Source organism: Erigeron canadensis, chromosome 6 (genome assembly GCF_010389155.1).
Source record: "Erigeron canadensis isolate Cc75 chromosome 6, C_canadensis_v1, whole genome shotgun sequence".
In the NCBI taxonomy this organism is placed as follows: domain Eukaryota; kingdom Viridiplantae; phylum Streptophyta; class Magnoliopsida; order Asterales; family Asteraceae; genus Erigeron; species Erigeron canadensis.
In genome coordinates, this window is record NC_057766.1 from 31,921,044 (window position 1) to 31,947,062 (window position 26,019).

General features: G+C 33.0%; 4 protein-coding genes across 5 annotated transcripts; 3 read left to right on the forward strand and 1 right to left on the reverse strand.

Moving 5' to 3' along the window:
* Positions 1–7,539: 7,539 nt before the first annotated feature.
* Positions 7,540–9,088, forward strand: LOC122602725 (protein JINGUBANG-like). The gene has a single exon (XM_043775315.1). The coding sequence runs from the start codon at positions 7,552–7,554 to the stop codon at positions 9,079–9,081; it is 1,530 nt and encodes a 509-aa protein (XP_043631250.1). The 5' UTR covers positions 7,540–7,551; the 3' UTR covers positions 9,082–9,088.
* A 4,749-nt stretch (positions 9,089–13,837) lies between these two features.
* On the forward strand, positions 13,838–18,745 carry LOC122602723 (wall-associated receptor kinase-like 14). Of its 2 annotated transcripts, none has more exons than XM_043775312.1 (4): positions 13,838–14,809; positions 16,103–16,177; positions 16,274–18,096; positions 18,350–18,745. In XM_043775312.1, the coding sequence occupies exons 1-3, from the start codon at positions 14,068–14,070 to the stop codon at positions 17,524–17,526; spliced, it is 2,070 nt and encodes a 689-aa protein (XP_043631247.1). In that variant the 5' UTR covers positions 13,838–14,067; the 3' UTR covers positions 17,527–18,096; positions 18,350–18,745. The 2 variants fall into 2 exon arrangements, with proteins under 2 accessions (XP_043631247.1, XP_043631248.1); XM_043775313.1 differs by having other exon boundaries at positions 18,355–18,745.
* A 745-nt stretch (positions 18,746–19,490) lies between these two features.
* On the forward strand, positions 19,491–20,852 carry LOC122602726 (oxygen-evolving enhancer protein 1, chloroplastic). The gene is made up of 2 exons (XM_043775316.1): positions 19,491–19,824; positions 19,977–20,852. Exons 1-2 carry the CDS (start codon positions 19,591–19,593, stop codon positions 20,724–20,726), a joined length of 984 nt encoding a protein of 327 aa, XP_043631251.1. The 5' UTR covers positions 19,491–19,590; the 3' UTR covers positions 20,727–20,852.
* A 64-nt stretch (positions 20,853–20,916) lies between these two features.
* On the reverse strand, positions 20,917–23,199 carry LOC122602724 (pentatricopeptide repeat-containing protein At1g20230-like). The gene has a single exon (XM_043775314.1). The coding sequence runs from the start codon at positions 23,081–23,083 to the stop codon at positions 21,023–21,025; it is 2,061 nt and encodes a 686-aa protein (XP_043631249.1). The 5' UTR covers positions 23,084–23,199; the 3' UTR covers positions 20,917–21,022.
* Positions 23,200–26,019: the final 2,820 nt, after the last annotated feature.

Here is a 26,019-nt window from a genome sequence, read left to right on the forward strand (position 1 = left end):
TAGTTAAATAAATTTTTTTATAGTTTGTTATATCTAAACTTATTACAAACAAAAACAACAATTTTAGATTAAACGATTTAGAGTTAAGTTGTAACATCCCAATATTTTTATGGTAAAGAAATTAATCCCTTTTAATAGTTTTGACATTAAAGTAATTTCCTGGTATTTTATTTTTGGATATGTGATTAATTTAGTTGGAACTTTAGTGAATAGCGGATATAATACCCTCTAATTTTGGAAAAAGAGGTGTAGCATCTTGAGGATGTGTCAGCCATCCTTCCCTTCCTTACTCACCTTTCCTGTTTCTTTCTTGTTTCTTTCAAAAATCAAGCCTAGTTCCATTGTAATCTAAGGATAATAATAACAATAATAATCATCTTCAATGATCATAAATTGAAAACTTAGGGTTTGTGTGGTGGTGGTGGTGGCTGAATTTTAGAAGAAGAAAATGGAGGAGATTGTGATTTGAAAACCCTAATCTATTGTCTTTCACTTTTGAGATATTGATTTCCATTAACCTAGTTTTTATTTGTTATTGAGAATTAGGGTTCATGAGGATTTTCAAATTTGGGGATTTTTGCTAGAAAGTGAGTTTTATATAAATTACCCCCAAATTCTTGAATAACCTAGTTTGTCATTGAGTTGTATGATAAGTTTGACTAAGGAGTAAATATGTTAACTTGTAAATATTGAATTGTGAAAATGTTGATTTTCACTAGTTGATTTCATGATGATGAAAATGGTAGATTGAACTATCTAATAAAATTCTGAAAGAGAAAACAACTTAATGACAAATAAGATAGGTTTGAATTTAAAAAAAGATAGTGAATGATAAGAATGACTAAGTTGAGTAGTCAAGATTATGAATGTAAGCTTATATGCATATTATGATGTGATTATAGGTTGAAGCTTGTATTTGTGCATTGACACTATATCGAGTTATTGTTCAAGTCGCGGAGGAGATGAGTATATTTGCATACATTTATGTATACGTTGGGTCGATCTCCATATGATGATGGATTTCATGTATGGAAATTGATTTGGCGTTAAGCCCAATTTGGGGCATTGTGATTATGAGGCCTAAGAACCTCTTGATATGTGATTAACGAGGCCTAAAAACCCCTTGTGTACGAGGCCTAAGAACCTCTGGGGCCTAAGAACCCCATTATGTGATGTTTGTTGGTGCATTTTAGGCATTACGGTTAAGATAAACGTCTCCGTTGTTTTGATAATGAGTAACAATACGTATAATGTTTGTAAAATGATATAAAAGCTAATTTAGGCATACATACGCTATTTCCGAACCTAAAACAATGAGATTTGAAAAGAAGAAAACAAAAGTATTCAGTTTGTTTCTCTCTCTCTTCCTAGCTTCTTTCTCTTTTGTCTCGTCTCCGGTATATTTTTTCTCTTTTTTCAGGCCAAAATAATTTAAAGTAATCTGCAGCTACTCTTATATAACAATGACTTTTTAGTAAAAATGTATCTTTTTATCTTTCTTTTCCTTTCATTTTTTTTAAACTTGAGAATTTTATCTAAAGTAATTTTTTTCCATTCTTTCACTATCCAATATTTCCCTTCTCTTTCTATCTATTTTAAACTCAAGAATACAGTGTCGGCTTTGCATGTTTCTATTAAGAATGTAGCCCGAACGGTAGAACCCTTTGTTTGGTCAATTGGTCATGTGTTTCAGTATCGATCTTACTATCAACCATATGGCTTGACAACAATTCTGGTTTTTGAGCCACATGGCTAGACCTTGGGCCTATAATATATAGGTTCTAATTGTCAATGTATAACATATATAAATTGTCGATTTCCATACTTTGTATGAAAAACGAGGTGGTTCGACGTCATAGTGGTATTGGAAGTATCTAGTTGAAAAAAAGTTGTTACATGGCGTGATTCCCTTTGTATCCTATTTAATCTATCAGTGTGGTCCGAACCACAAAGTCACAATGACTTCTACTTATATCTATGATCTATATCTCATGACATATATGAAGCACAACTTAAATTTTTATTGTTAATTAGTAGGTATTAATAAAAAAAATTTCAACAGAAACTTAAAAGTTTTTTTTTTTTTTGAACAGCAATTAATTACAGAAACTTAAAAGTAGACTTTGCCTTTAAAGAAAGTCGACAAAACAAGAACTAAGATCGGCTTGGTTCTTAAAAGCTACTCGTATGAAGTTTTCAAATGAAAAATAAACGGGTTCAAATATTCACTTCCTATTCTTTTACTCGTATAAGATGCCTTATTAGTCAACACTCAACATGATCTTGTTTGTACGTCTGAATCGAGTCCAAAAGTATCGGGATAGGTCATGATCTGCTATTTTCGTCAAAAGAAATGGATTATTATAGTTTCACGAGGGAACGTTGTTAAATTAAAATATTAGGTACAAATCAACTTTTTGAAATTTAAGCTCAAAAAAGTTACTTAGATCTGGAAATGTATACAAAAGTTAGTTAAGAAAACTATATAAGATTAAGAGTATTATCCAACTAATCTTAATTTTCATGAACATAATCGAAACATTTTTTTTTTAGAACAACAAAATATTAAATAAAATATCGTCAAGCAAAATACTTGACGTTGTTACAAAAGTATAGATACAATTACATTATCAAGGAAAGGAACATTACAAGAAAAGAAGCGGGTTTTGAAACCACTCATCCCTTGACACACACATTTTTCTACACCTGTTCGTGGACCACACATGCGATTGAGCGACGATGAAATCAAATAGTAAATCCGAGCGATGGCCATGGGAAGAAAAAACTTGATCGTTGCGATGTTTCCATATAGCTCAAATAGTGTAAAACATAATCCCCTCAATACACATCTTCTTAAGAAACTTAGGTCACGTTTGTTTCACAGAATTTGATGGAATCTGAAGGAATTGGAATTGAATTTCATTCTTTAGTGCGTTTGGTTGTTCAAAGAAGGAAGAATCATTCCGTAGGAATGTAAACATTCCATCATTTGATGGAATCTCCATTCCTTGGGCATGGAGGAAGGAATTTCATTCCTTCCGTCACTTGAATTCTCAAAAAATCAAAAACATTCCGTCAAATTTCATTCTTGTATATTTCAATTCCTTCGAAAAATTTCATTCTTTTCAAAAACATTCTGTGAACCAAACATGCCCTTGAGATTTAAATCTTCAATTAATTGAAAAGCATCTTCTTAATCGAAACATTTTTAACAAGACGTATTGTGAAACTTTTGATCATAATATTATATTCGTGATGTTAATGTTTATTATCTATCTAAAAATTTTTATCCTTGATATCATTAATATTTTTTTACTAAATATTTCTTTTTTCAATAATAAATAGCTATAACTAGTATTAACTAAAGTAATCTTAATAAAATTAGTTTAAAATTTAAATATTTTAGTTTGATTGTTTTTTTTAACATTAAGTCGGTATGTGACATCAGGGAAACCTCATCGTAAATGGTGAAGTCTTGCACGTACCCTAGACAATGAGATATTGACTATGGGCTGTTACAAGTATTCGGGGAAAAAAAACCTAAGACTTGTCATCCCTAAAAATCGAACTCAAGACCTTAGATAAAACCTGAGATGCCTCTGACCAGTTAGACTAGTTTACAATTTTTTTAGTTTGATTGTGAACGAAGTTAACACTAAAATTACGCCAAAAATAATTTAATACTATTCCTTTGTGTTGGTCCATTTGCATCTCAAAAGCAGAGTTTAGTCACTTTCTTGCTTTATTTAAATCATTAATTTTTCCAGGACAAAAAACACATAATCCAGTCCTTCAGCGCTTATCCACTTGTAATTTATCTCTTAAAGAGAGTAAATATGTATTGGATCTTGGATATTTGGGTCTGGAATAAGTGATATCCTTTTTGGGAGTTAATAAAATTGGCGGGTGGGTTAAGAAAGGTATTTGACACGATTGAAAATGGCAACTCGGACTGGCTTGACCAGACCCGGGACCATGTCGGACGCCACTCTTACAATGACCAGAGAGAATCCGGTCTGAACCTCAACCTGATTTGGAGGAAAAATTATCAGGGAATATCATTGTACAGTTTTTTACTTTTAAGACAAAGTATTTACTATATCAAGTAATAATTAATACGAGAAATGATACATAATTACATATAGGCTTATCTAAAGATACACTTCTATAAACCCTTATAAAGGGTATTGGTTTTAAGAAATTAAGCAACTTTTTCATTCCCATAATACCCTTCTTACTTCTATTGTTTTTTACACCTCCTCAAGTATCTACCGAAAGTACCCTTATCAAAAATTTAAACCCACAAAACACACAACATCCTTCTTTTTCGCATTTTTCGATCACCACCACCGCCTTCATTTTATATTGTCCTCATCTTCTAGCCGTTGCAACGCGCGGGTACTATGCTCGTAATAAAATACGATGATCATATGTCATTTATGGCGTTAGCATTTGATGTGGGTTGTAGTATGGGTTACATCTAACCCATACGAAAACACCGCCGTCATCAAAATCGGTTGGCATGGGCTGATGTTTTATGAGTTTGGAAGTCATAATGGTTAGAGGAAAAACCTTTTGACCATCAAAGTAGCATTGGTTTTTCACAAATTTTATCAAGTTTAAATACATTAAGTACATATTTAAAGATGGTCAGAGAAAATATTTTATAATGATCTAAAGATACATCTTTTAAGTCGCATATATATGAAATAAATAATTATTCTCTTCATTTATGTAATCTAAACAATAAAACTCATCCACTTAAATACAACTAGCGGGGTTTCCCGCGCGATGCAGCGACGATAGTGATAGCGATGATGGTGTGGCGACGACGACAGTGGTGGCGGCAGTGGTGGTGGCGTGATAGTGAATGTAAATTAATTGATTTTAGAGGGGTTAAAATGGTTATTAAAGTGTTGGAGGATCTATGTTTTAAGTTATTTCATTTAGGATATTATAGGTATATAGGTGAAAATGTTTAAATTAATAAATAAATAAGAGAGATAATATGATCATTTCAAAATTTTAATTACTTAAAGAAAAGGTAATTTGCTTTATATAGTAGTATAAAAGTATATAGAAATATATATATATAGATAATAATAATAATTGAAAATATAACACTATTTCCTATAGTTTGTCATAAAAATGTATATATTTCTTCACAATTTTATTATTCTTCCCTGTCTAATTTATTGTAAAATTTTATTTTATGTTTAAAAGTTTTTGCTAACTTGTGTTTTTGTGGGCTTCGGCACTTTTTAGATGTGTCTATCTAACTGAAACATTCTGTTGAAAATAAAAATGCAGCAATCGTAAATAGAAAATATTAACTCAATAAATATTAAAATTAACATTTGTAAACATTCGTCAAGAAAGCAATTCATAGTTTAAAATTTTAGATTGATAATATAGGTCTCACTAGTGTGATAAGGCAAAATCATGGGCTAGAGGCCCAATAAATATATACAGGCATTTTGAATGAGAAATAGAAAAAAGTTGGAAGAAAAGAGACGGATCAAGAACGGATTCCACTGTGTCACTGCAACTTGACCGGTCATGTACGTATAATAGTTGGATCTGAGTCCAAGATACAGTCGTAGAATTCAAAGCTGATGTTACACGTACATTTCCCTCTATGAGATTCCAAGTGAATAATAATTAATTTACTCATTGTACGTGAAAGTACTTACTAGAAATATCAAGATTCAAGAGAACGTACACCATGTTAATTGGGTATGGCTCAATAACAGACTATGTCTGTTAGAGACCGACCAGGTGATCAATTCGATTTTTGAGGCATGCGGATTTTACATATAATTTGTCGTCGTATGCTAATTACAAGCAAACAGGTTATCGGGTTTTTTTTCCCGAATCTGGAGTAACTTGAGACTTCTAATCAAGGGCACTATGCGGTTGGATTAGTCACTTGATAAATAAAATTATTCCACATGGAGTATCTGTTGGTTGACTATTACAAAAAAAATTAAAAAACAATCAAATATCTTGCATACTTGATAAATAAAATTATGTCGTAATAGTCTGTACGTAGTTTATTTTCCATTACACGTTAAAAGTACAAATAGATAACCACATGGCCCGTTTCGGCTTTAATGGTATCATTTCCATACATATAATTAAATGCTTTATAGAGCCAGTGAGCCACTATAAAATACATTGATAAAAAAAATAGTCGGGGATTTGAATACTTTTCCATTTCACATAGATATTAGAATGCACGAATTAGTCTTTACGTACAGAAAGGTATGTTGCATAAAAAGAGCTACATGGTCATCATTTATATGTCGTTAACCCATATTTAATTGTAGACTTTCGTTGTTTGGAGTAAATATCTTCGATCAATTTTCATCCCATGCAAATACAAGAAGTCTTTTTCTACCATTTAGGTAGAACCTAAAAAGAGTCTTTCTACCTTAGTAGGAGTAATGTCTGTCTATATCATAACCCGCATAAGGCACATAAGCGGTATCTTTCTTTTGTTTTTTGGATTAAGATATGTATGCCTAAAAGATACTAATCTATTTAATTGTTGACACATGAGATATACATTTTTTTTTTTCTTAATATTTATTATGATTTTGCTATCTGTTAACCACGTACTCCTTGTTAGACAAATCTTTGGACTTTTCATTTAAACACATTATTCATTTTCCTTTGAAGTAAAGAGCAAGTTCAATTTCTAACTTGAGTATTATATGATTCAATTTAGTAATTTAATATAGTTTTTGTTAAAAAAGATAAATAAGAACTAGCTAGCCTAAATCTTCACATTTTACAAGCCCAAAACCCAAAGATTTTAGGGCCCTAAATGTGTGAGGTTCTAGCCCTCTAGGCAATTGCCTAGCCCACTATCACAGCCTTGGTTCTAATTCCTTTTCAAAGAAGAAAAAGAAATGTAAATAAATAATTAACTAAAATAGTTTAAATTAACAATAAACTTTATAAGATTCTTAGACTAACTTCAACACACGTATCTTTAGTTGTCACTAGGTGTCCATACATGTTCATAGTTTCTTTAAACATTGAAGCATGTCCAAAATTGTTGTACGTGTTTGTATCATGTTCATGAGTTTTTGAATATATCTTCTAAATTTTGTTTTAGAACCCATTTAATATATAAGAATGTTTGTATGGTAAAAATTAAAAAGTTGTAAGAATTTTAAGTATATGTAAGATTGAATATAATGTGCCATCTCATTAAGTAATTAAAAACATCCAAATACGTAATGTTTCATCACCAAAGATAAATCATGCACCACCTGTTACACATGCATCTTCATTGCCATTCAATTTAATTTTAAACACACTTTTACGTCCATAGAACTCTTCAATTCCCTCTTTTTTTTTTTTCTTTCTTTCATTTTTCTATCATCCTTGAACTTCTTGTTTCCTTCAAAATACAATCTTCCTTTCTATATTTTAGACCTCCAAATCTATAATCATGGCCTAATAACACCAACATTAATTTGATTGTTCGCCTTTTCGTTAGGAGGATAAACAAAAAATTCAAGAAAAAAACAAAACCACACCATGATTAGAAACCCGGCGCAAGGAGATCATATCACGTCGAATACTTCATACAACGACGCCAATGTAGCAAGGCCAAATCAAGCCGGAAAGCTTATAAACAACAACAACAATAATGATCGTAGTACGAAGGAAATGATGGACGAATTGTCGTTTCGTCTAAGAAACATGTCCGATAATAATCCCCATCCTCATCCTCCTCTTCCAATAATAGACGATATTGATTCTCCAACTGAAGATTCGGTTCATCGTTCTGATTCATATACATCACGTATATTTTTTGGTGCTTCACCTTCAACACAACAAATGTCTCCATTAACAAGATCCCCATGGCAATCTTACGTTGAAAGATCAGCCCCGGATTCGTCTGACACCGGCTCTAACTACACTGGTTTAATGGCTTCCCTTGTTCGAGAAGAAGGGAATATATATTCGTTAGCTGCAACCGGTGATTTGTTATATACCGGCTCGGATAGCAAGAACATTCGTGTTTGGAAAAACCATAAGGAATTTTCTTGGTTTAAATCGAATAGTGGTTTGGTTAAAGCCATTGTGATTGCGGACGAAAAAATATTTACTGGTCATCAGGACGGAAAGATTAGAGTTTGGAAAGTATCCGTAAAGAACCCTAGTGTACATAAAAGAATTGGGACATTGCCAAATTTCAAATCCATTTTTAAAAAATCCATGAAACCAAAAAACTATACCGAAGTTAGAGGCAACCATAAACAAATATGGATTAAACATTATGACGCGATTTCTAGCCTTGCATTGAGTGAAGATCAATCCCTTCTTTATTCGGGTTCTTGGGACAAGACTATTAAAGTTTGGAGTGTATCAGATTTTAAGTGTTTGGAGTCTATAAATGCTAACGAAGACGCTATCAACTCGGTTGTCACAGGATTTGATGGTATGGTTTTTTCAGGATCCGCGGATGGAACAGTTAAGGTTTGGAAAAGGGAGTATCAAGGGAAGAGAACTAAGCATTTTTTTATAGACAATTTATTGAAGCAAGAATGTGCCGTGACATCTTTGGTGATTAACGATACCGGGACAGTGGTCTATTGTGGTTCATCGGATGGTTTTTTGCATTTTTGGGAGCGCGACAAGTTGTTGGCTCGTGGAGGGCTTTTAAAAGGACATAGACTCGCAGTTTTGTGCTTGGTGTCAACGGGGAATTTGGTTTTTAGCGGTTCAGCTGATACAAACATTTGTGTGTGGAGAAGGGAAGAAGGGGGTGAGCATAAGTGTTTGCATACGTTAACCGGACATACTGGACCAGTGAAGTGTCTAGCCGTGGAGGATGAGCGGATGCCAGGAGCATCACGCCATTGTAGTAATAGTACTACTAACAGGGTTCGGACATTGTATAGTGGTAGTTTGGATAAGTCGGTAAAGATATGGAGGGTATCAACACAAACCACGGAAATGGATCAGAACCAACAAGCACCATTTGCGCAACACCATCGGCCAGGTAGCTCTTCGCGACCTAGAAGCTCTTCCGGACAAATGTTTTCACGCTTACGAGAGTGATCATGAGTTCAAGGTATATGAAAAGTGGCCATGTACAATATGTGATGAGTTAATGTACAAATGGGTAATTGTGTATTTGCTCTTGTAAAATTAACTCTTAATTTTGTCACACATCCATGAATCAATTCTAAAAAAGAGGTTAACCATCAGAGAGCTCAATTTCGACGAGAAAGACGACAATATCTTGTCGACAAACAATAACGGTTCTGAAAATTCAAGTGTCCAGACTGAGTTAGGAAAAAAATACGTCCCTAGCTATTAGGAAATTCAATTATATAAGCAATTTGTTTTATAAACGAGACTTTATAACAATAACAAAATCATAGTATTTATATTCAGCTATTAACTAGTTATGAGAGGTAGCCGGACTAAGCATAAATGTATATCTTTTTATGATGTTTTCGACTGACAGGTATGGTATCTAAACACTTTACACTTTCTAACTTTTATCTCTTGGTGATCGGAGGTCTTTATGAAAGCAGTCTCTCTACCTTTGGATAGAGGTAACATTGTTTACAACTCACTTCCCCCATCCTCGCTCAAGGATTAACATATGTTGTTGTTGTTGTATTAACTAGTTATGAGAATCAAATATCTACCAATAAACTAAAACATGATTAATATGTTCTTGAAACGACACGTGGCGTAATCCTTGATCAACACGTGTCCTTTTAGTTTGTTTATTTTGTTATAAATTAGCTTTTTCAGTTGTATATAAATTCAATTTCCTTATCAGACTTACAATTAAACTCTAACTTTTGTCTTATTAATATAAAAGACATTATAACCTTATTTGATTGATCGTTTTCTCATTAATAAATTGTCTATTTTCCTTTCTCAGTTCTTCAACTATATTAATTATAATAAGTTATTAACATGAAAACTTCAAAAGTTTAAGTTCACAATCCGAAATCACAAAGCTATTTGTCATCATCCACTATGTTTACAAGTTCCGATTTTGATACGGTTTTAAAAATTTAAGGTAAATCCAAAACTTTAACTAAACATATATTATATTTATCATTATTGTTTATTATATTAGCTTCAATCATCGATTTACTTTAACCACAATTTATTTCATACTCACGAATCATATATGAGATATATTCGAATTTCTTTATGATAAAATTTATATAGTTAACGTACATCGTACGGGTATTAGGACTAGTACATAATAGTGCTCAAGCCCGTCCAATGGACGTGTAGTCTTAAAATATATTAATCAAAGCTAAAAATTGGAATTCAAGTATGTTAAATCCCTATGACCAATATCATAATTTAATCAATACGAAACTAAAGAATGAAACATATGAAAATTAACTCCATATAAATATTGATTTCAGTTTACCTTTTTTTTTTCCAACTTTAGTTAAATTAAAATTTTACAGTTTGTTAAATCTAAACTTACTACAAACAGTATATTAAAAAAAAGCCCTAGTAGTCGACTATTTTTTGGTTTGGTCGGACGTAGGATTTTTTTTTTTTTTTTTATTTGAGAAGCATAATTAATTATTTTAAAATTGGATTAAAGTATAAATTGGTGATGGAAAATCAAAAAGTGTAAGTTAATTATTTTTAAATTGGGTTAAAGTGTAAATTGATGATGGAAAACCAAAAAGTGTAAATTAATTATTTTAGATTGGGGTTAAAGTGTAAATTGGTGATAGAAAACCAAAAAGTGTAAATTAATTTAGATTAATATTAAAAAAGTAGAGAATTAATAAGGATGGAGAATTAGACTCAAAAAGGTGAATTAGGGGTGCCAAGTATACCCTCAACCCCTCTTTTAGTTATATTATAGATTACATTAATATATATGTAATATAAGTAGAAAAATTTTAACAATTTTGTGTCTTTTTCAAACATGTGCTTTGGCAAGAGCTTGGGCTTTTGCCTTCCCTCCGGGCCTCCTCTGTCGACAAATGAGCAAAATATATTCTTTGCCTCGGTTGACAAATGAGCAAATGCCAGATTTACAAAAAAGTAACCTAGAACTCAAGATCACAATTCACATTGCATTGCCTAGTCCCCATAAATTGGGCTTGTTGATCATTAGTTTGTCTTTTCATGTAGAAGTTTTTTTTTTAATCTAGAGAGATTAATGATGCATTCTTAAATAGTAAATTTTATATCTCTTTTACCAATTTATTTAATAACAAGATAATAACACGTCATTATAATTTTTTTAGAAAAACAATAAAAAATTTTTTTTTTAAAAATGTAAGTAAGAAACTAACTTATACAAATAAAAATACACAGTTTGATCCAAAGTGCACAAGCAATATATGATAACGATTCATAAATATCTGAATGACTATATACATATCACTAAAAACCTCGTATTCGTAAAGACATTGTGTCTTATAAAGGTTTAATTAAAACTTTATTAAATTATAGAAATTTTTAGAAATAAAAATCTTAATCTTAATATATATTATAAGACAGTTGAATTAATGACTAATTAACCAATCACATCGTTCGATTTCATCAAATTAACTTTTGATGATTACAAATTAAAAATCCTAATAATCATTATCCAAATATATCATTAGATTAATATTTATATTAATTTTTAGAAAAAGTCTCATTAATTTACACTTTTTTGTTTTCCATCAATAATTTACACTTTTTAGCCCTGAATACTTAATTTATATTTATTTTTAGTCATCAACTTAAGAAATTTTTTTTAAATTTACAATCATTTAATTAAATAAAAAAATTTAACATATATATGAAATATTTTCTACAAAAAATATTTATTTGAAAACCTAATGACTTATTAACAAATATTAGAAGAGTCCTAATTGTTATCAAAAAATATAAAACAATCCTAAGTGTTATCATATTATCATAGAACAAGTGATTGAAAATAAACATATGCGTGTTATGAACGCGCATCATGATTAAATACATACTTGAATGTCAAGTTCGGGATCACAAATATGTTTATATTTCAATTCTTAATTATTTTTCCTAATAATATTACATTATGAGTACATCTGTTTCAAAATATATTATAATGGAGAAATTATTATATATAGCATATGCCTTGTGAAATGACTACGGTAAACAATTCCATCAATATGTCTAGGCTAATAATGACAGTGAGGAACCTATGATTATTGTACTACAACTTGCAAAATATAACACTTAAAACCGTGTTTTTTAAAAATTGTAAGCTTTTGTGACTTAAATGTATGAAGATCAAATATTGTTAATATTGTAAATCTTGTGTCCAGTGTTGGACACGGGTCTAAAATCTAGTGTACTTCTAAGTACACTAAGTTTACAATTGATCAATTAAAATAAAATAAAATTTATCATTCATTAATTGAATTTTAGAACAGTCGATAAAAAAAAAAAAAAAAAAAGGAAAAAGTATAACATATGCTAATTAGTTTAGTACTTAAATCTCTATGGATCTTAGGGCCCTTTTCGTATTTTAGTCGTTAAGTGTTAAATGTATTAAGTGGCTAAATGCATTAAGAATGTATGTATATATTAAGTAAAATATATGTAATTGACAATTATTTTTATTTATTAAGTAAAAAAAAGACATAAAATTTGAATGAATGATTAATTTCTTAACTATTAAGTTTATTAAATAAAAAAAAAAAACTTAAAAGTAAAATTCAATGGATTACCCATCAGCTTGCAACTTGTCACTTATTTTTACTTTATGAATATGAGGCCCAACAAAGTTAGCTGCTTTACTTGAAAAAAAGCTAACGGGTCCACCCGATAATCCAATACAACATTGCATGATCCCATGGAATAAGTGTAAACTTTAAAGAAACAAGCTGCCACCCTTTTCACATGTGCCGATGTGCATCGAGTCCGATTTGATTTAACTTTTTAAAAAAAAGTTAAATATACAAATATACAATATAAGAACGGAACCCAATCATGGAAAACAAATGTATGAGAGACTACTCTAAAAAGACCTCTGGCTTAAGACTTTACCTTTAAAAAAATTTCTCGACGATAAGACGAAGTCAAAGCCGAAAACGAAAAACCAGATTTAGAGTATTTCTTTACAAGTTAGTTTTAAACATATGTAAGTAGACTAACTAGTAGTTACACAAGTACTTCTCTATAAAATCTATTGTTAAGAAAATCTTTTAAATGTTTACAGTTACTAACTTTCATCGTAACAAAAATGAACATCGGTTTTTTTCTTAAAAGATTTACATTATATCTGGTAACCTAAGACTACCTGGCCTATTTTATATTTTATAATGTAACTTGTTAACCAAAATAAGTTATATTAAACGAAGGATATCAACAAACGAATATGGAAAGAAAAACTATACAAATAGAATGGAAAGATTACAAATAAAAACCAGGTGGATTGGATTAGTGGTTAGAGTTTTTACCTCTGAAATACACCATTGAAAGGAGTAGTTACTTTTTTATTATCGTAAGGGTGAAAGTTATAACTGAATGCACTAATTTAAGATCAACTATTAATTAATATAATTATTTAAAAAATATATCATTGTCTTAATTGGAAGATATACTGTCGATCATTCCCAAATCTCTTTCTTCATTTAACTAATATTATTATGACATGTTTCGTTCAAAAAAATTATTATGACAAGTTGGGTCAAACTACATACGCGTATCATGTTTATTTCAAGTAACACCAAACCTCCTCCTCATCAACACGTACGTACCCGGCCTGTCTCTCTTTTCAAATTCTCAGAAACATCTCTTGTCTTTCCTACATCCAAAATCCAAATTCCTCATATCATATCATCATGTATATGTATATATATGTTTCATATTTTATTATCTTTAAAAAAACATTTCATTAAAAAGAACATCACATAAATTTCTCAACTACATATCAACCACACTCATTTAAATCTTTAGACCCACCGGCCACAGATATAGTATTTATTTGTACACCTTTTTTTTATTCATTCAACTACACGGCTAACAATTTAGTACTAATATTATTATTATTATTGTTATTCAAACATAATGTTCATTCATCATCTTTTCATCACATTTCTTGTAATAGCATTACCACCATCTTTTGCTATATCAAATTGTGATCGTGTTTGCAAAGGAAACAATCAAAAAACCGCGGTACCTTACCCGTTTGGATTCTCAGACGGGTGCAATATTCGTCTCGAGTGTACAAAAGCGGGCGAAATTCATATATCAAAATACCAGGTTTCTAATATAACAAGTGACCATATACTTGTTTTTTTTCCAGCAAACTGCACGCGTCCATATCAAGAAATACGTCGATTTAGAAGTGAAAGCTATGCTATAACATCGCGAAATGAGTTAATCTTGAGAAATTGTAGTCGTGGCACGTCAAATGAGTGTTTATTGTCAACTAGTATGGTTCAAAGTCAGTTTAATTTACCAACGTGTGATATAATGGGTAATACAAATATAAGCTGTTATAATTCGGATAATGGTAATATTTCTCATGCTGACGTGGAGTTTATGAATACAGTTGAATTAGAAATGAAAGGTTGTCGGGTTTTGTATTCTTCGATTGTTATTGATTTGGATAAGGAGAAGAGGTCGTTAGTGACAATGGGGTTTCAAGCTATGGAGTTGGGGTGGTGGATGCAAGGGGATTGTAGTTGTCATCATAAGGCGGTTTGTAAGAATGTGTCGATTGATAATGCGAGAGTTGGGTATCGATGTAATTGTGTTGATGGATATGATGGAGATGGATTCGTCGCTGGAAATGGTTGCCGGAAAGGTTAGTTGATTGGTTTAGTTTTATTTACTTTCATTATTTGTCAGTAAACTTAAAGGTGACCAGATAAACAGGTTAGATTAGTACCAAAAAGGATACTACTGACATGTTTATCCGGTCACCCTGAAGTTTACTGACACCACATTGTATATAAAATAGTATAGTTTTTAATTGTTTGTTGCTATAGTTGTTTGTGGCATAATTCTAAGTTCAATTAGTCAATGGTGAAGAATTAGATGTTGTTTTGCATTATGTAGAAGGAAAAGTGTAGTAAGAAGATTAGTTGCCATTATTGAATGATACAAATTAGTTAGAGTAGACTAAAAGGAACTGAAATTTAATATTTTCTGGTCCACCCCAATCTGTTAATTGGTTGGTTGTGGTAATTGATGTAATTGCTTTGACTTTAGGCAATGATGGATCTAGGTGGATAGTTTCATTAAAGATCTATCTTCTTTATGAATCATGGAATTCCAACCACATAGAAGTTCCTACTGAGTATTGCCTTGATAGACAGGGCAGGAAAAAACTCATTCGTTTAACCGTTGTACTTTTATCTACAATCCAAGTTACTTTTGCCTTTAAAATCAGCAAAACATGGTTTCTATGTGTACAAGTATTAGTTTAGATAACATTTGGATTCAGGGAATGCAGTTAGTAAATAGTAAGCCAGTTGCGTAATATAATCTCTGGTTTATAATCAAATGACAACGCAGGGATAGACATAAACGTTATCTACTTGTGACATTTTCTTTGTTTTGACTTGGTTGAATGCTTGCAATTGCAAGTAGTTAGATGGATAAATCGTGAAGTATTCTGACTATATTGATTAGATTAGATCAGATCAAAAGATGCTTTCTTGAAAAATCTGCATTTTCAATGTCTGCATTAGTCAAACGATGAATCATTCTTGATTCAGGATCCTCCATACCATTGACTATGCAAATAATACTTTCTTTTATAATTTGTGGTTCCCTGCACAAGAGCCCAAAATGTGATACCAGGTCTTCTCTAATCGTTGCACGAATGGTGCAAAAAGAACACACCTTTGTATCCTAAGAAACTTCTACTATTAAACTGACCTCTTAAAGATAAAGGATTTGATAATGCTATAAATAACAATTGGGACAACTTTGTGTTTTTGTGTTACTGATCCAGATTGTACCAACATATGGTGTGCTAAACTTTCGTATATGGATGCGGTTATTAATAGGTTTTTTTTGGGCTTTTGCTTTAAGAGTGTCCTTATGAGTGCTTTCTATGCTGATTAACTTTGTTTGTATTAACTTGCAACAGTGTCAAATTGCAACTTTTCAAAATACATGTCTGGTGAATGTGGTGGAACTACAAGAGTAGTTGTGCTAATCGCAGGTAATATTATCACAAGCAGTTCAAGATTTGGTCCATTTTTTAGCCAAACTGGGGCACTGGCTTAAGACAGTACTTATCTTTTCGTTTATTTCTTAGGAATTATTGCTGGAGCTTCTTTTGTTGCCACTATCACACTTATATGTTACTGCATCAGAAAACGAATGATCTTAAGAAACCAAATGAGTGCAAAACGTCTGCTTTCAGAAGCTACAGGTAGCTTTAATGTACCATCTTACTCCTACAAAGAAATCGAGAGGGCTACAAATGGTTTCTCTGAGAAACAAATGTTAGGTACAGGAGCCTATGGCACAGTTTATGCCGGTAAACTTAACAATTGCGACTGGGTTGCAATTAAAAAGATTAGACAAATAGAAGCACACGGAATGGATCAAGTAATGAATGAAATCAAGCTTCTGTCTTCTGTAAGCCACCCAAATCTTGTACGCCTTTTAGGCTTTTGTATTGAAAAAGGCGAGCAAATCCTTGTTTATGAGTTCATGCCAAACGGGACGCTATCTCAACATCTACAACGAGAAAGAGGAAAAGGTCTTCCATGGACCATAAGGTTGGCCATTGCAACCGAAACTGCACAAGCTATTGCTTATCTTCACTCTGCGATGAATCCACCTATCTATCATAGAGATATAAAATCTAGCAATATACTTCTAGATCACAAATATCGTTCAAAAGTTGCAGATTTTGGTCTTTCTAGGCTTGGGATGCTTGATGAGTCACACATCTCGACTGCACCTCAAGGGACGCCTGGCTACGTGGACCCACAGTACCATCAAAATTTCCATCTCTCTGATAAAAGTGATGTTTATAGCTTTGGGGTGGTACTTGTAGAGATAATCACAGCTCTAAAGGTGGTTGACTTGTCTAGGCGTAATAGTGAAGTCAACTTGGCTGCTCTTGCCATAGACAAGATTGGAAAAGGTCACATAGATGAAATGATAGATCCATTTTTGGAGCCAAACAGAGATGCATGGACAATTTCGTCGATTCACAAAGTGGCTGAACTGGCATTTAGATGTTTGGCTTTTCATGGGGATGTAAGGCCTTCAATGATGGAAGTTGCAGATGAGTTGGACCAAATTAAACAAAGAGCTTGGTCTCAGTGTGATGATAATATTAGCAAGAGATCATTTTCGGTTGCATCCTCTTCCTCATCACTGTATAGTGGAGGTGAGAAGAAAGGAAGCCGAAGATTCGTTGTTCCCCAAATGATAACAAGTTGTTTGACTACAAGAAAAGATAAAGATACTTCCCAGGTTTCTGTTGAAGCTTCATGCTTAAGTGATCAGAGCTCCCCCTCAACCAACAGTTTGTTAGGCAACATTGTTTCTTGAACTCTAATGGCCATTATGTGTTTACAAAATGTGAGTAAGCATGACTGATGTTGTGAATATCAGCATCTGACCGTCCCTCTCGTGAACATAAAAAAAGAGAGTAATATCATGCGTTTTTATGCTAATACACTTGGGTCGTTTGTACGTTGGTTCAATCTTATTTGAAACACATTGGTAAGATCATTGGATCCTAGGAAAGAAACAGCAGACTTAGTTATAAAGGTACAAAAAGGACCAATGAAAATCGTTATTTTCAACACAAGGCCCTCATGGTACAATATATCGATGAAACCAAAGTTTTGGTGAACTTCTTGTCCTATAAATTGATCAGAAACAGTTAAAGGTGGCTAACAAAATAACTACAGGAGTGTGCAGCAATGTGTTATAGGGTGGAGTGCAAGAAGTGTGGGAAATACGGGTGGGGAGGTTGTGGGAAACATTTGAAAACTCTTTATGGGAGCATAGATGAGGGTAAGCATTGTATGTGTCGTCCCTGGCCTGGGGTTGTAGTTGCTTCATCCTACCAGGCTTCTACCAGCACTACCACTGCTAATACTACATCTTCTGCAGGTAAATATATCGGGAACTTTCATTTAAGTTGAAGTTTGATCTTGGCTCCTTTATATTCAATCTTCTTTTGGCCTACACTTGAAGCACGAAGTTTGCTAGAATCAAGCTAACTATGATCTGCCTTAAATTTTTGAGTTTGAATCTCATACCTACATATTGCTCAATAAACTTAACAAGTAAATATGGTTTGGTTCTGGCCGTTGTATGTTACGCGTATAAGAATTGAAATTGATTCTTGCCTCCCATTTGGCAGGATAGGTTGATCATGGAAGCTGTTTGATAGGAATGAAATGTCATGACTGAAGGATTTACCATTTTTTAAACTTAATTACATCTGACAATAATAATAATAAAAATTATGGTTGTGAGTCTATAGTCTAGTCTTGTTTTGGTGGACAATGGTATCGATTTCATCTTTGGTGGGTCATGGACTCATGGGTCACTAATCCACAGGATTTATACAATGTGTCCTCCCCACGTAAACCAGGTCAATCTTCCTCGTTTAAGGCGGATATGGCTCCTATGATATGAGGAAGGCATAGTAGACCTCGGCAAATGCATAAATATCATCTTTGTACGCTTTCATTCATATATGTATCCATTTAAGGGACATAATGCGAATCAAACTTTATCCGAGTTTTTCATCAAATGGATACATATCATGGTATCTTTTGGTCTATTAAAGAATACAAGATTAAAAGCAAGAACAGAACTTGAAATTTATGTATGTCGATGCCCCTAGATTGAGCAAATACTTTGTCCATATCATTAACCGGGACGTAGGGCTTGGGCGACTTGATGTCCTCACAAGAGCTTTCAGATTCAAACCAACATAAGTAAACATCTAAGGGGTGGTCACTGGTCAGAAACGGCCACGAGGATACCCTAGTAGGTCGTACATCTGAAGCAAAAGATCCCCTTTCTGGGTAACCTGAACAAGGAAAACCAACCCAGTTTATCTATTTACTGTGTCCATTTCATTCGGTAAATACTATGTATCTAGATGAATGACATATCCACATAACTACAGTATTTTCTCAAGCCCAGACCAAAAAAACAAGAAAATTCAAATCCAAGTGCTTAAAAGTAAAAAAATAACCCAACTAAAAGCCTGGTTGCATCAAGAAAATATTAACTTCAATAATTACAGTGTTTGAAAAGTAAACTAATCAAAATCTGTTGTAAAAATAATAATATTCTAGACAATAAAACTTTTTATGTCCTACAAACCATGAATGCCAGGTGGCAGTTCACAAAGCCATAAAAACTAACTCAGAGCAACCAATGAAAGACCATCTTATCCTATCTGCTTATCTTGCTATATCCAAATCCACCAGATAATTTGTATCTATCAACCCTCTTTCTATACACCACACAAATCTCTTTCCTACTTTAATCCAATTGTCTGCAAGTAGTCACTAGATTCACATCTCACAACAACAAAGTCTTCCAAGAAACACAAAAAAAAAGTGTGGTGAATTGAGGTTCACAACAATGGCAGCCTCATTACAAGCTGCTGCTACATTCATGCAGCCAACCAAGATTGGTGTCTCTAACCGACTCCAGCTCAAGTCTTCTCAGAGCCTTTGTAAGGCTTTCGGTGTCGAGTCAGCTGGAGCCAGAATCAGCTGCTCACTTCAATCTGATCTTAAAGACTTCTCTCAGAAGTTCACCGAGGCGGCCAAGATTGCCGGTTTTGCTCTAGCAACTTCTGCCCTTGTCGTTTCGGTATGTTTTCTCCTGTTCTTAAGCTTGTCATCCGTGGAGATAACTGTATTATATGATCACTATATTCATAACTGGACTCTAATTCCCTAAAACTGCCTGTATACATTTGGTTTACACCAACTATACTGAACTATATATATATTATCTAACAGGGAGCAGGTGCTGAAACAAAAAGGCTAACTTTTGATGAAATCCAAAGTAAGACATACATGGAAGTCAAGGGAACAGGTACAGCTAACCAGTGCCCAACCATTGAAGGTGGAGTCGATGGATTTGCGGTCAAACCCGGAAAATACAACGCCAAGAAGTTCTGCTTAGAACCCACTTCATTCACAGTCAAAGCTGAGGGTGTGAGCAAGAACTCTGCACCAGACTTCCAAAAGACCAAACTCATGACCCGTTTGACCTACACCCTCGATGAAATTGAGGGCCCATTGGAAGTTTCACCTGATGGCACCCTCAAGTTCGAAGAAAAAGATGGTATTGATTACGCTGCAGTGACAGTTCAACTTCCAGGAGGGGAACGTGTGCCATTCTTGTTTACCATCAAACAACTTGTAGCATCGGGTAAACCCGAGAGCTTTGGTGGGGAATTTTTAGTGCCATCTTACAGAGGTTCTTCTTTCCTTGACCCAAAGGGTAGAGGTGGTTCCACCGGTTATGACAATGCCGTTGCTCTACCAGCAGGAGGCAGAGGAGATGAAGAGGAGCTTTCTAAGGAGAATGTAAAGAATGTTGCAGCATCAACCGGGAAAATCACCTTGAGTGTTACCTCAAGCAAGCCCGAGACTGGTGAACTGATTGGTGTGTTTGAGAGTATTCAGCCTTCAGATACTGATTTGGGGGCCAAGGTTCCCAAAGATGTGAAAATTCAAGGTGTCTGGTATGCTCAGTTGGAGTAATAAGAGTGTATGTTATAGTTTGATGTATTTGTTTTCTTGATTTATGATTTGTGCTCAACTATAAAAAGGTGATGATCGAAAAGTTTTTCTCTGACCCCAATGAAGAGCTACTGAGATTATCTTGCATATATATTATCAACAATTCTTACAATCAATGCTATGATACATGTGTTTGTTACACTACAACTCAACACGACATTAGTATAATATCATGATTTGTACCTTGCTTTGAATCGGTTACAAAGTTGAATGCGATGCTGAGCAGCTGAGGAAATGCCATAACTTACTGAAAAAGATTACCAAAAATCTTTACAAGAACAATGCCCATCTCTAAAATGATGAAACCTTAATGAATCTCTGACAATAATCGTCACTCCAACTATTTTAGCCATATACTTGATGGCATTATGGCAGTCTCCACAAATTCTTAAATTCTTGAACACCGTAATGGATGATTCACCATTCATGTTTAGTAAACCAAACGCCACGGCAAGCTTCTCACAGTGATTGCACAAGGTGCCTTCTTTCTCCTCATGGTCTAGATCTTGAAGTGCAAATTCTGTGTCAGGCAAGTATCCGGCTTGCCTCATTTTTTCACTCATATTACTCAAGAACTTATAAATAGCATCACTATGCTCATTGTTCTTGTCAGCAACCACAAAAGTATGTATCTTGTTCTTGACTTGTACCCAACTACAACCTGGCTCTTTCTTGATTCCTTTATCCCTCATTAATTTCCTAGTTTCTGATGCTTCGCCCCACAGTTTGGCATTGACAAAGATGTTAGATAACAAAACATAATTCCCACCATTGTGTGGCTCAATCTCAAATAGCCGTTTTGCTGCAATTCGTGCTAAATCTACATTTTTATATACTCTACATGCACCAAGCAAGGCTCCCCAAGCAGAAGCGGTTGGTTGAATTACCATATCTTGTATGAACCGATATGCCTCGTCTAGGCGGCCTGCACGGCTCAAAACATCTACTATACAAGAGTGGTGCTCTGCATCTGGTTCAATCAAATGAACCCGACTCATTGAGTTGAAAATAGAGAGGCCCTGATCTACTAGTCGTGAATGGCTACAACCAGATAGAACTCCTGTAAAAGTAACTGCATTAGGCTTGGCACTTGACTTTAGCATTTCATTAAAAAGAGCCAATGCTTCCTCTCCATTCCCGTGCATTGAATTTGCATTAATCATTGTGTTCCATGCAACTGTATCTTTTCTAGACATCATCTTAAAAGCCTTTCTAGAAAACTCAAGTTTGCCACATTTAGCATACATGAATATCAGAGCGGTTAAGGCTGTTGTGTCATCCAAGAAAAAATGCCTAAAGATATAACCATGAATCTCCTTGCCTCCCCGCAAGCTTTCTAAGTTTGTGCATGCAGTCAGAATAGCAGTCAATGTTATCTGATTCGGACTAAAACCCGTGTGTTGCATTTCTGCAAGTAACTCCAATGCTTGTTGTGTTCGCCCAGTTTGCAAGCACCCACAAAGAACAGCATTCCAAGATGCATAATTTAACTTCGAACCCTCATTTTTCATCTTTTCAAACATTCTAATCGCTTTCTCAGCTTCTCCATTCTCAAAATACGCAGATATCATCCCATTATAAGACACGGTATCTCTAGTAACCATTCTATTAAACACGAGTTCAGCCTGTTTGATACACAAACAACTAGCATACATATCCACAATCGCACTACTAGTAAACACATTCCCTCCAATTCCATTTTTCACCACAAACCCATGTATTTCTCGACCCAAATTCAAACACTTCAAGTCAGAACAAGCAGGAAGAATCGTAGAAACTGAAACTGAATTCGGCCTCACTCCATCCAACCCCATTTCTCTAAACGCTTGAATCCCCATTCTCGGCTTCCCACAACTAACATAACAAGAACACAACGAAGTCCAAGAGATCACATCTCTATTCCCCAACTCATCAAACGCTCTTTTTGCACCTTCAAGATACTTACATTTCCCAAACATATCAATCATTGCATTCCCCAACAAAACGTCACGATGAAACCCAAACGTAACAGCGTCTTTATACACTCTTTGAGCCTCAACGACGTCTCTAGACGTGGCACACGCCTTGACGAATGACAAAAGTATGAATTTATCAGGTTTAATATCTTTGTTTCTTAAAAGGGTATATAAATTTATAGCTTCTTTCTGTAGACCTTGTCTTGTATAAGCTGATATTAAAACTGTCCATAAATGTAAATCTGGGTCAGGAATTTTGTCAAACAGTTGGTGTGCACGTCGTAAATCACCGGAATCGCAGTATGTCTTGATGAGTTTGAGACTCAGATGGGGCGGGAGGTTAGTTGGCAGCTTGGATAACATTTTTGGTTAAGTGATTATTGTATACAAAGATTTTCGCTGAAAAGGTTGTTTGGTTTTAACGACATTAACGGCATAACTATAAGACCATCCGTGTGTTAACGCCCACCACAAGGAACCGTTTTGAAGGCTCGAAAAGAATGCCAAAAATTAAATTGATTAATAAATAAGATAATTGTGTAAAAAATGGATTTTTGTTAGGTATAAATATACTTAGACCCAAACTATTCATTAAATAATTGATTTTTCTCTCATATCTATCCAACCAAACTAAATCTAATTTTCACACTTTTATTAACAACCCAACCAAACTATTTTTTAAAAAATAAATTATAGAGTAATGTTTAATAATCTTCTTTATATATAATAAAGAAGGATTGTTTTTTAAATTATTTTTAGAAACAATTATGATGTGGCATGTTTACAAAATTTTTTAAAATATTTTTATTTTATTTATGATGTCATATCAAATTAATAAAATTTTAAAGATAAATAGCCCATTAAATATTTTCAAAATGTTTTATTTTATTTATGATGTCTACAAATTTATTCTTTTAGTAGAAAAAACAAAATAAATACTTTTTTATATAATATCATAAATCATAAATGTCTTTTTATATTTTATTAATGCAATAGGTACTAATATATATAGTTATTGTGTTAATCAATTTAATATCTTCAAGCCGAGTTATAATATATCAATAACAAAAGTTATATAAATTTTTTAAAATTTTTATTGCTTTTAAAATTTTATTAAAAATGTCCGGGTTGAAGCCGGGCTGATTAACTAGTTATGTTAAAATTAACATTTCATTTCGAAATTTTAAGTTATTCATAATCACAAATAAATATAAATTAATAAAATCTATTAAAATGATGCATGCCAATTAATTTTTATTTTACAATGTAGTATATAATTATATAAAGTAGAAAATGATCTACATTTTTTTACTTTTGATTTTACAATTCAATGTATTACATAATTAATGTTAGTTGATTAAAAGCAAACCGTCGGCTATAACTTAAATATTTTAAGAGGTTTGCTAAATACAACTCTAAGGGTTGTGTTTAAGGTGTATAAATTGTTTGTACATTTAGCATAAAAATCAGGGGCAGACTTTTAATATGAAAGGTATAAGTTTTTTTATGCACGTTAAATACAACTCTAAGGTTTGTATTTAGCATTTTCCGTGTTTTAATTATCAGTTTAACAAAATATATATAGCTTGATAGAAATTCACTGCCAAATGAAAGTAAAAAAGGGAACATGTATAAAGTTATAAAAATTGAATAAGTAAAAAGGGAACATGCAGACATGCGTTGCCCACTCGCCACTTTAATTAGTAGTTTATTCTCCCGACTATTGATCGGTCCACCCAACAAGTCGGTTGTGTGCAAATTCTTTACTATTTCTTTTTGGCCACTTGGACCCAACCGACTAGAAATTTTTTCCCCTTCTTATATGTATTTGAATAAATATTGATACTTAAAAATATGAACAAATTGACTTGCATATTTTTAAGCGTAAAAGTATTTGGTAAATATGATTTTATGATTTGTATAAAAGGTTGATAAAACAAAAAAAGCAAAAGCAAATTTAAAACCGCGATCCGAACCCATAAAAACCGAATATTTTTTGGATTTTTGCTATAAGTGAATATCGTTTAATTTTACATAACCTTGTTTGAATTTCTAGATCCGTCACTGAATAGAATACTACTCTTCTCTTGGCTGCCGCCTTCATCAATATTCCATCTTGATCTTCTATATTATTAAAGATAGTGGCTTTTGGTGATCCAAGTTCGACATTTTCTAACAATTTTGTTAAATTAGTAAGAAATTTATATGGATATTATAAATATGTAAAAAAATTTGAAATAGTTAATAGATGAGATGGGTAAAATAGATTAAACAAAACTTTAAGAAACTTTAAGTTTAAAATAAAAACATAAAGCTCTTGAAAAACATGTGCAAAACATAACCTACATGAAGAATGCAATTATGAGTTTTAAGTCATTACATGAAGAATGCAAGCTCTACATTTTTATCATTATTTTTTTTAAACTTTGTTTTTTGTTTTGATGCAACTAGTATAGATTTAACTTTGTTTTTAACTTTTGATGCAACTAGGTACATTCTACTTGACTACTTCGATCAAATGACTACTTTGTACAAAATACCACCTGAAGTTGAACGTTATGATTGTATGATTAATCTTTTTTGAAGAGTTGGGGTATTTGGAAATGCCATAAAGTTAATTAAAGTAATGACAATGAAGCCTGATGTTGTAGTTTGGGGTCCGTTGCTTCGGGCTTGTAGGATTCATGTAAAATTTCAAACTTGGGAAACAAATTTTAAAACAGGTTTTGGAACTAGAACCTTACTTTGGAAATTTATGTACTTGTATCGAATATATATTGTGAAGCCAAAAGATGGCAGGATGTACGTGAAAAGTGTAAGAAAACAAATGAAGGATCAAGGCATCGAAAGAACAGAGTTGATGACCAGAAATATGAGTGATCAAATGACTTATATGAAGCTAACTTGCCAAAAATCGACTCATTTCAAAAGGCATTCGCTTTAACTGCCATTCAGTAATACTCGTACTATAAACACTTTTCTCAAAGCTATGTGACTCTGGGTTCTGCTTACCTTCTGAGATTCTTATAACAATATTATGAACTTTCAACTCAGTTTATACCTCATAATTGTATCTGAATCATCAGTAGCGTCTATATATCGTCTTGGATCAACCTTAGCTTATGCATTTTGTATAATGATGCGACCTTTACTTTTCCAACATCCCAAACAGTCATCACCCGATCTTCATTAGTTTGTAGCTCTGTCCTGTCATTGATCACAGCTGGAACAGAAACCAAAAGGAAAAAAAAAAAAAAAAAACAGCACACATGATGAGCAAATGCAGATGACCAAGTTAA

Coding starts and splice junctions, on each gene's coding strand:
- LOC122602726 (XM_043775316.1), top strand. CDS start 19,591: ATGGCAGCCTCATTACAAGCTGCTGCTACATTCATGCAGCCAACCAAG. Junction 19,825..19,976: donor CTTCTGCCCTTGTCGTTTCG/GTATGTTTTCTC, acceptor ATTATCTAACAG/GGAGCAGGTGCTGAAACAAA.
- LOC122602724 (XM_043775314.1), bottom strand. CDS start 23,083: ATGTTATCCAAGCTGCCAACTAACCTCCCGCCCCATCTGAGTCTCAAA.
- LOC122602723 (XM_043775312.1), top strand. CDS start 14,068: ATGTTCATTCATCATCTTTTCATCACATTTCTTGTAATAGCATTACCA. Junction 14,810..16,102: donor TGGAAATGGTTGCCGGAAAG/GTTAGTTGATTG, acceptor AACTTGCAACAG/TGTCAAATTGCAACTTTTCA. Junction 16,178..16,273: donor AGTAGTTGTGCTAATCGCAG/GTAATATTATCA, acceptor TTTATTTCTTAG/GAATTATTGCTGGAGCTTCT.
- LOC122602725 (XM_043775315.1), top strand. CDS start 7,552: ATGATTAGAAACCCGGCGCAAGGAGATCATATCACGTCGAATACTTCA.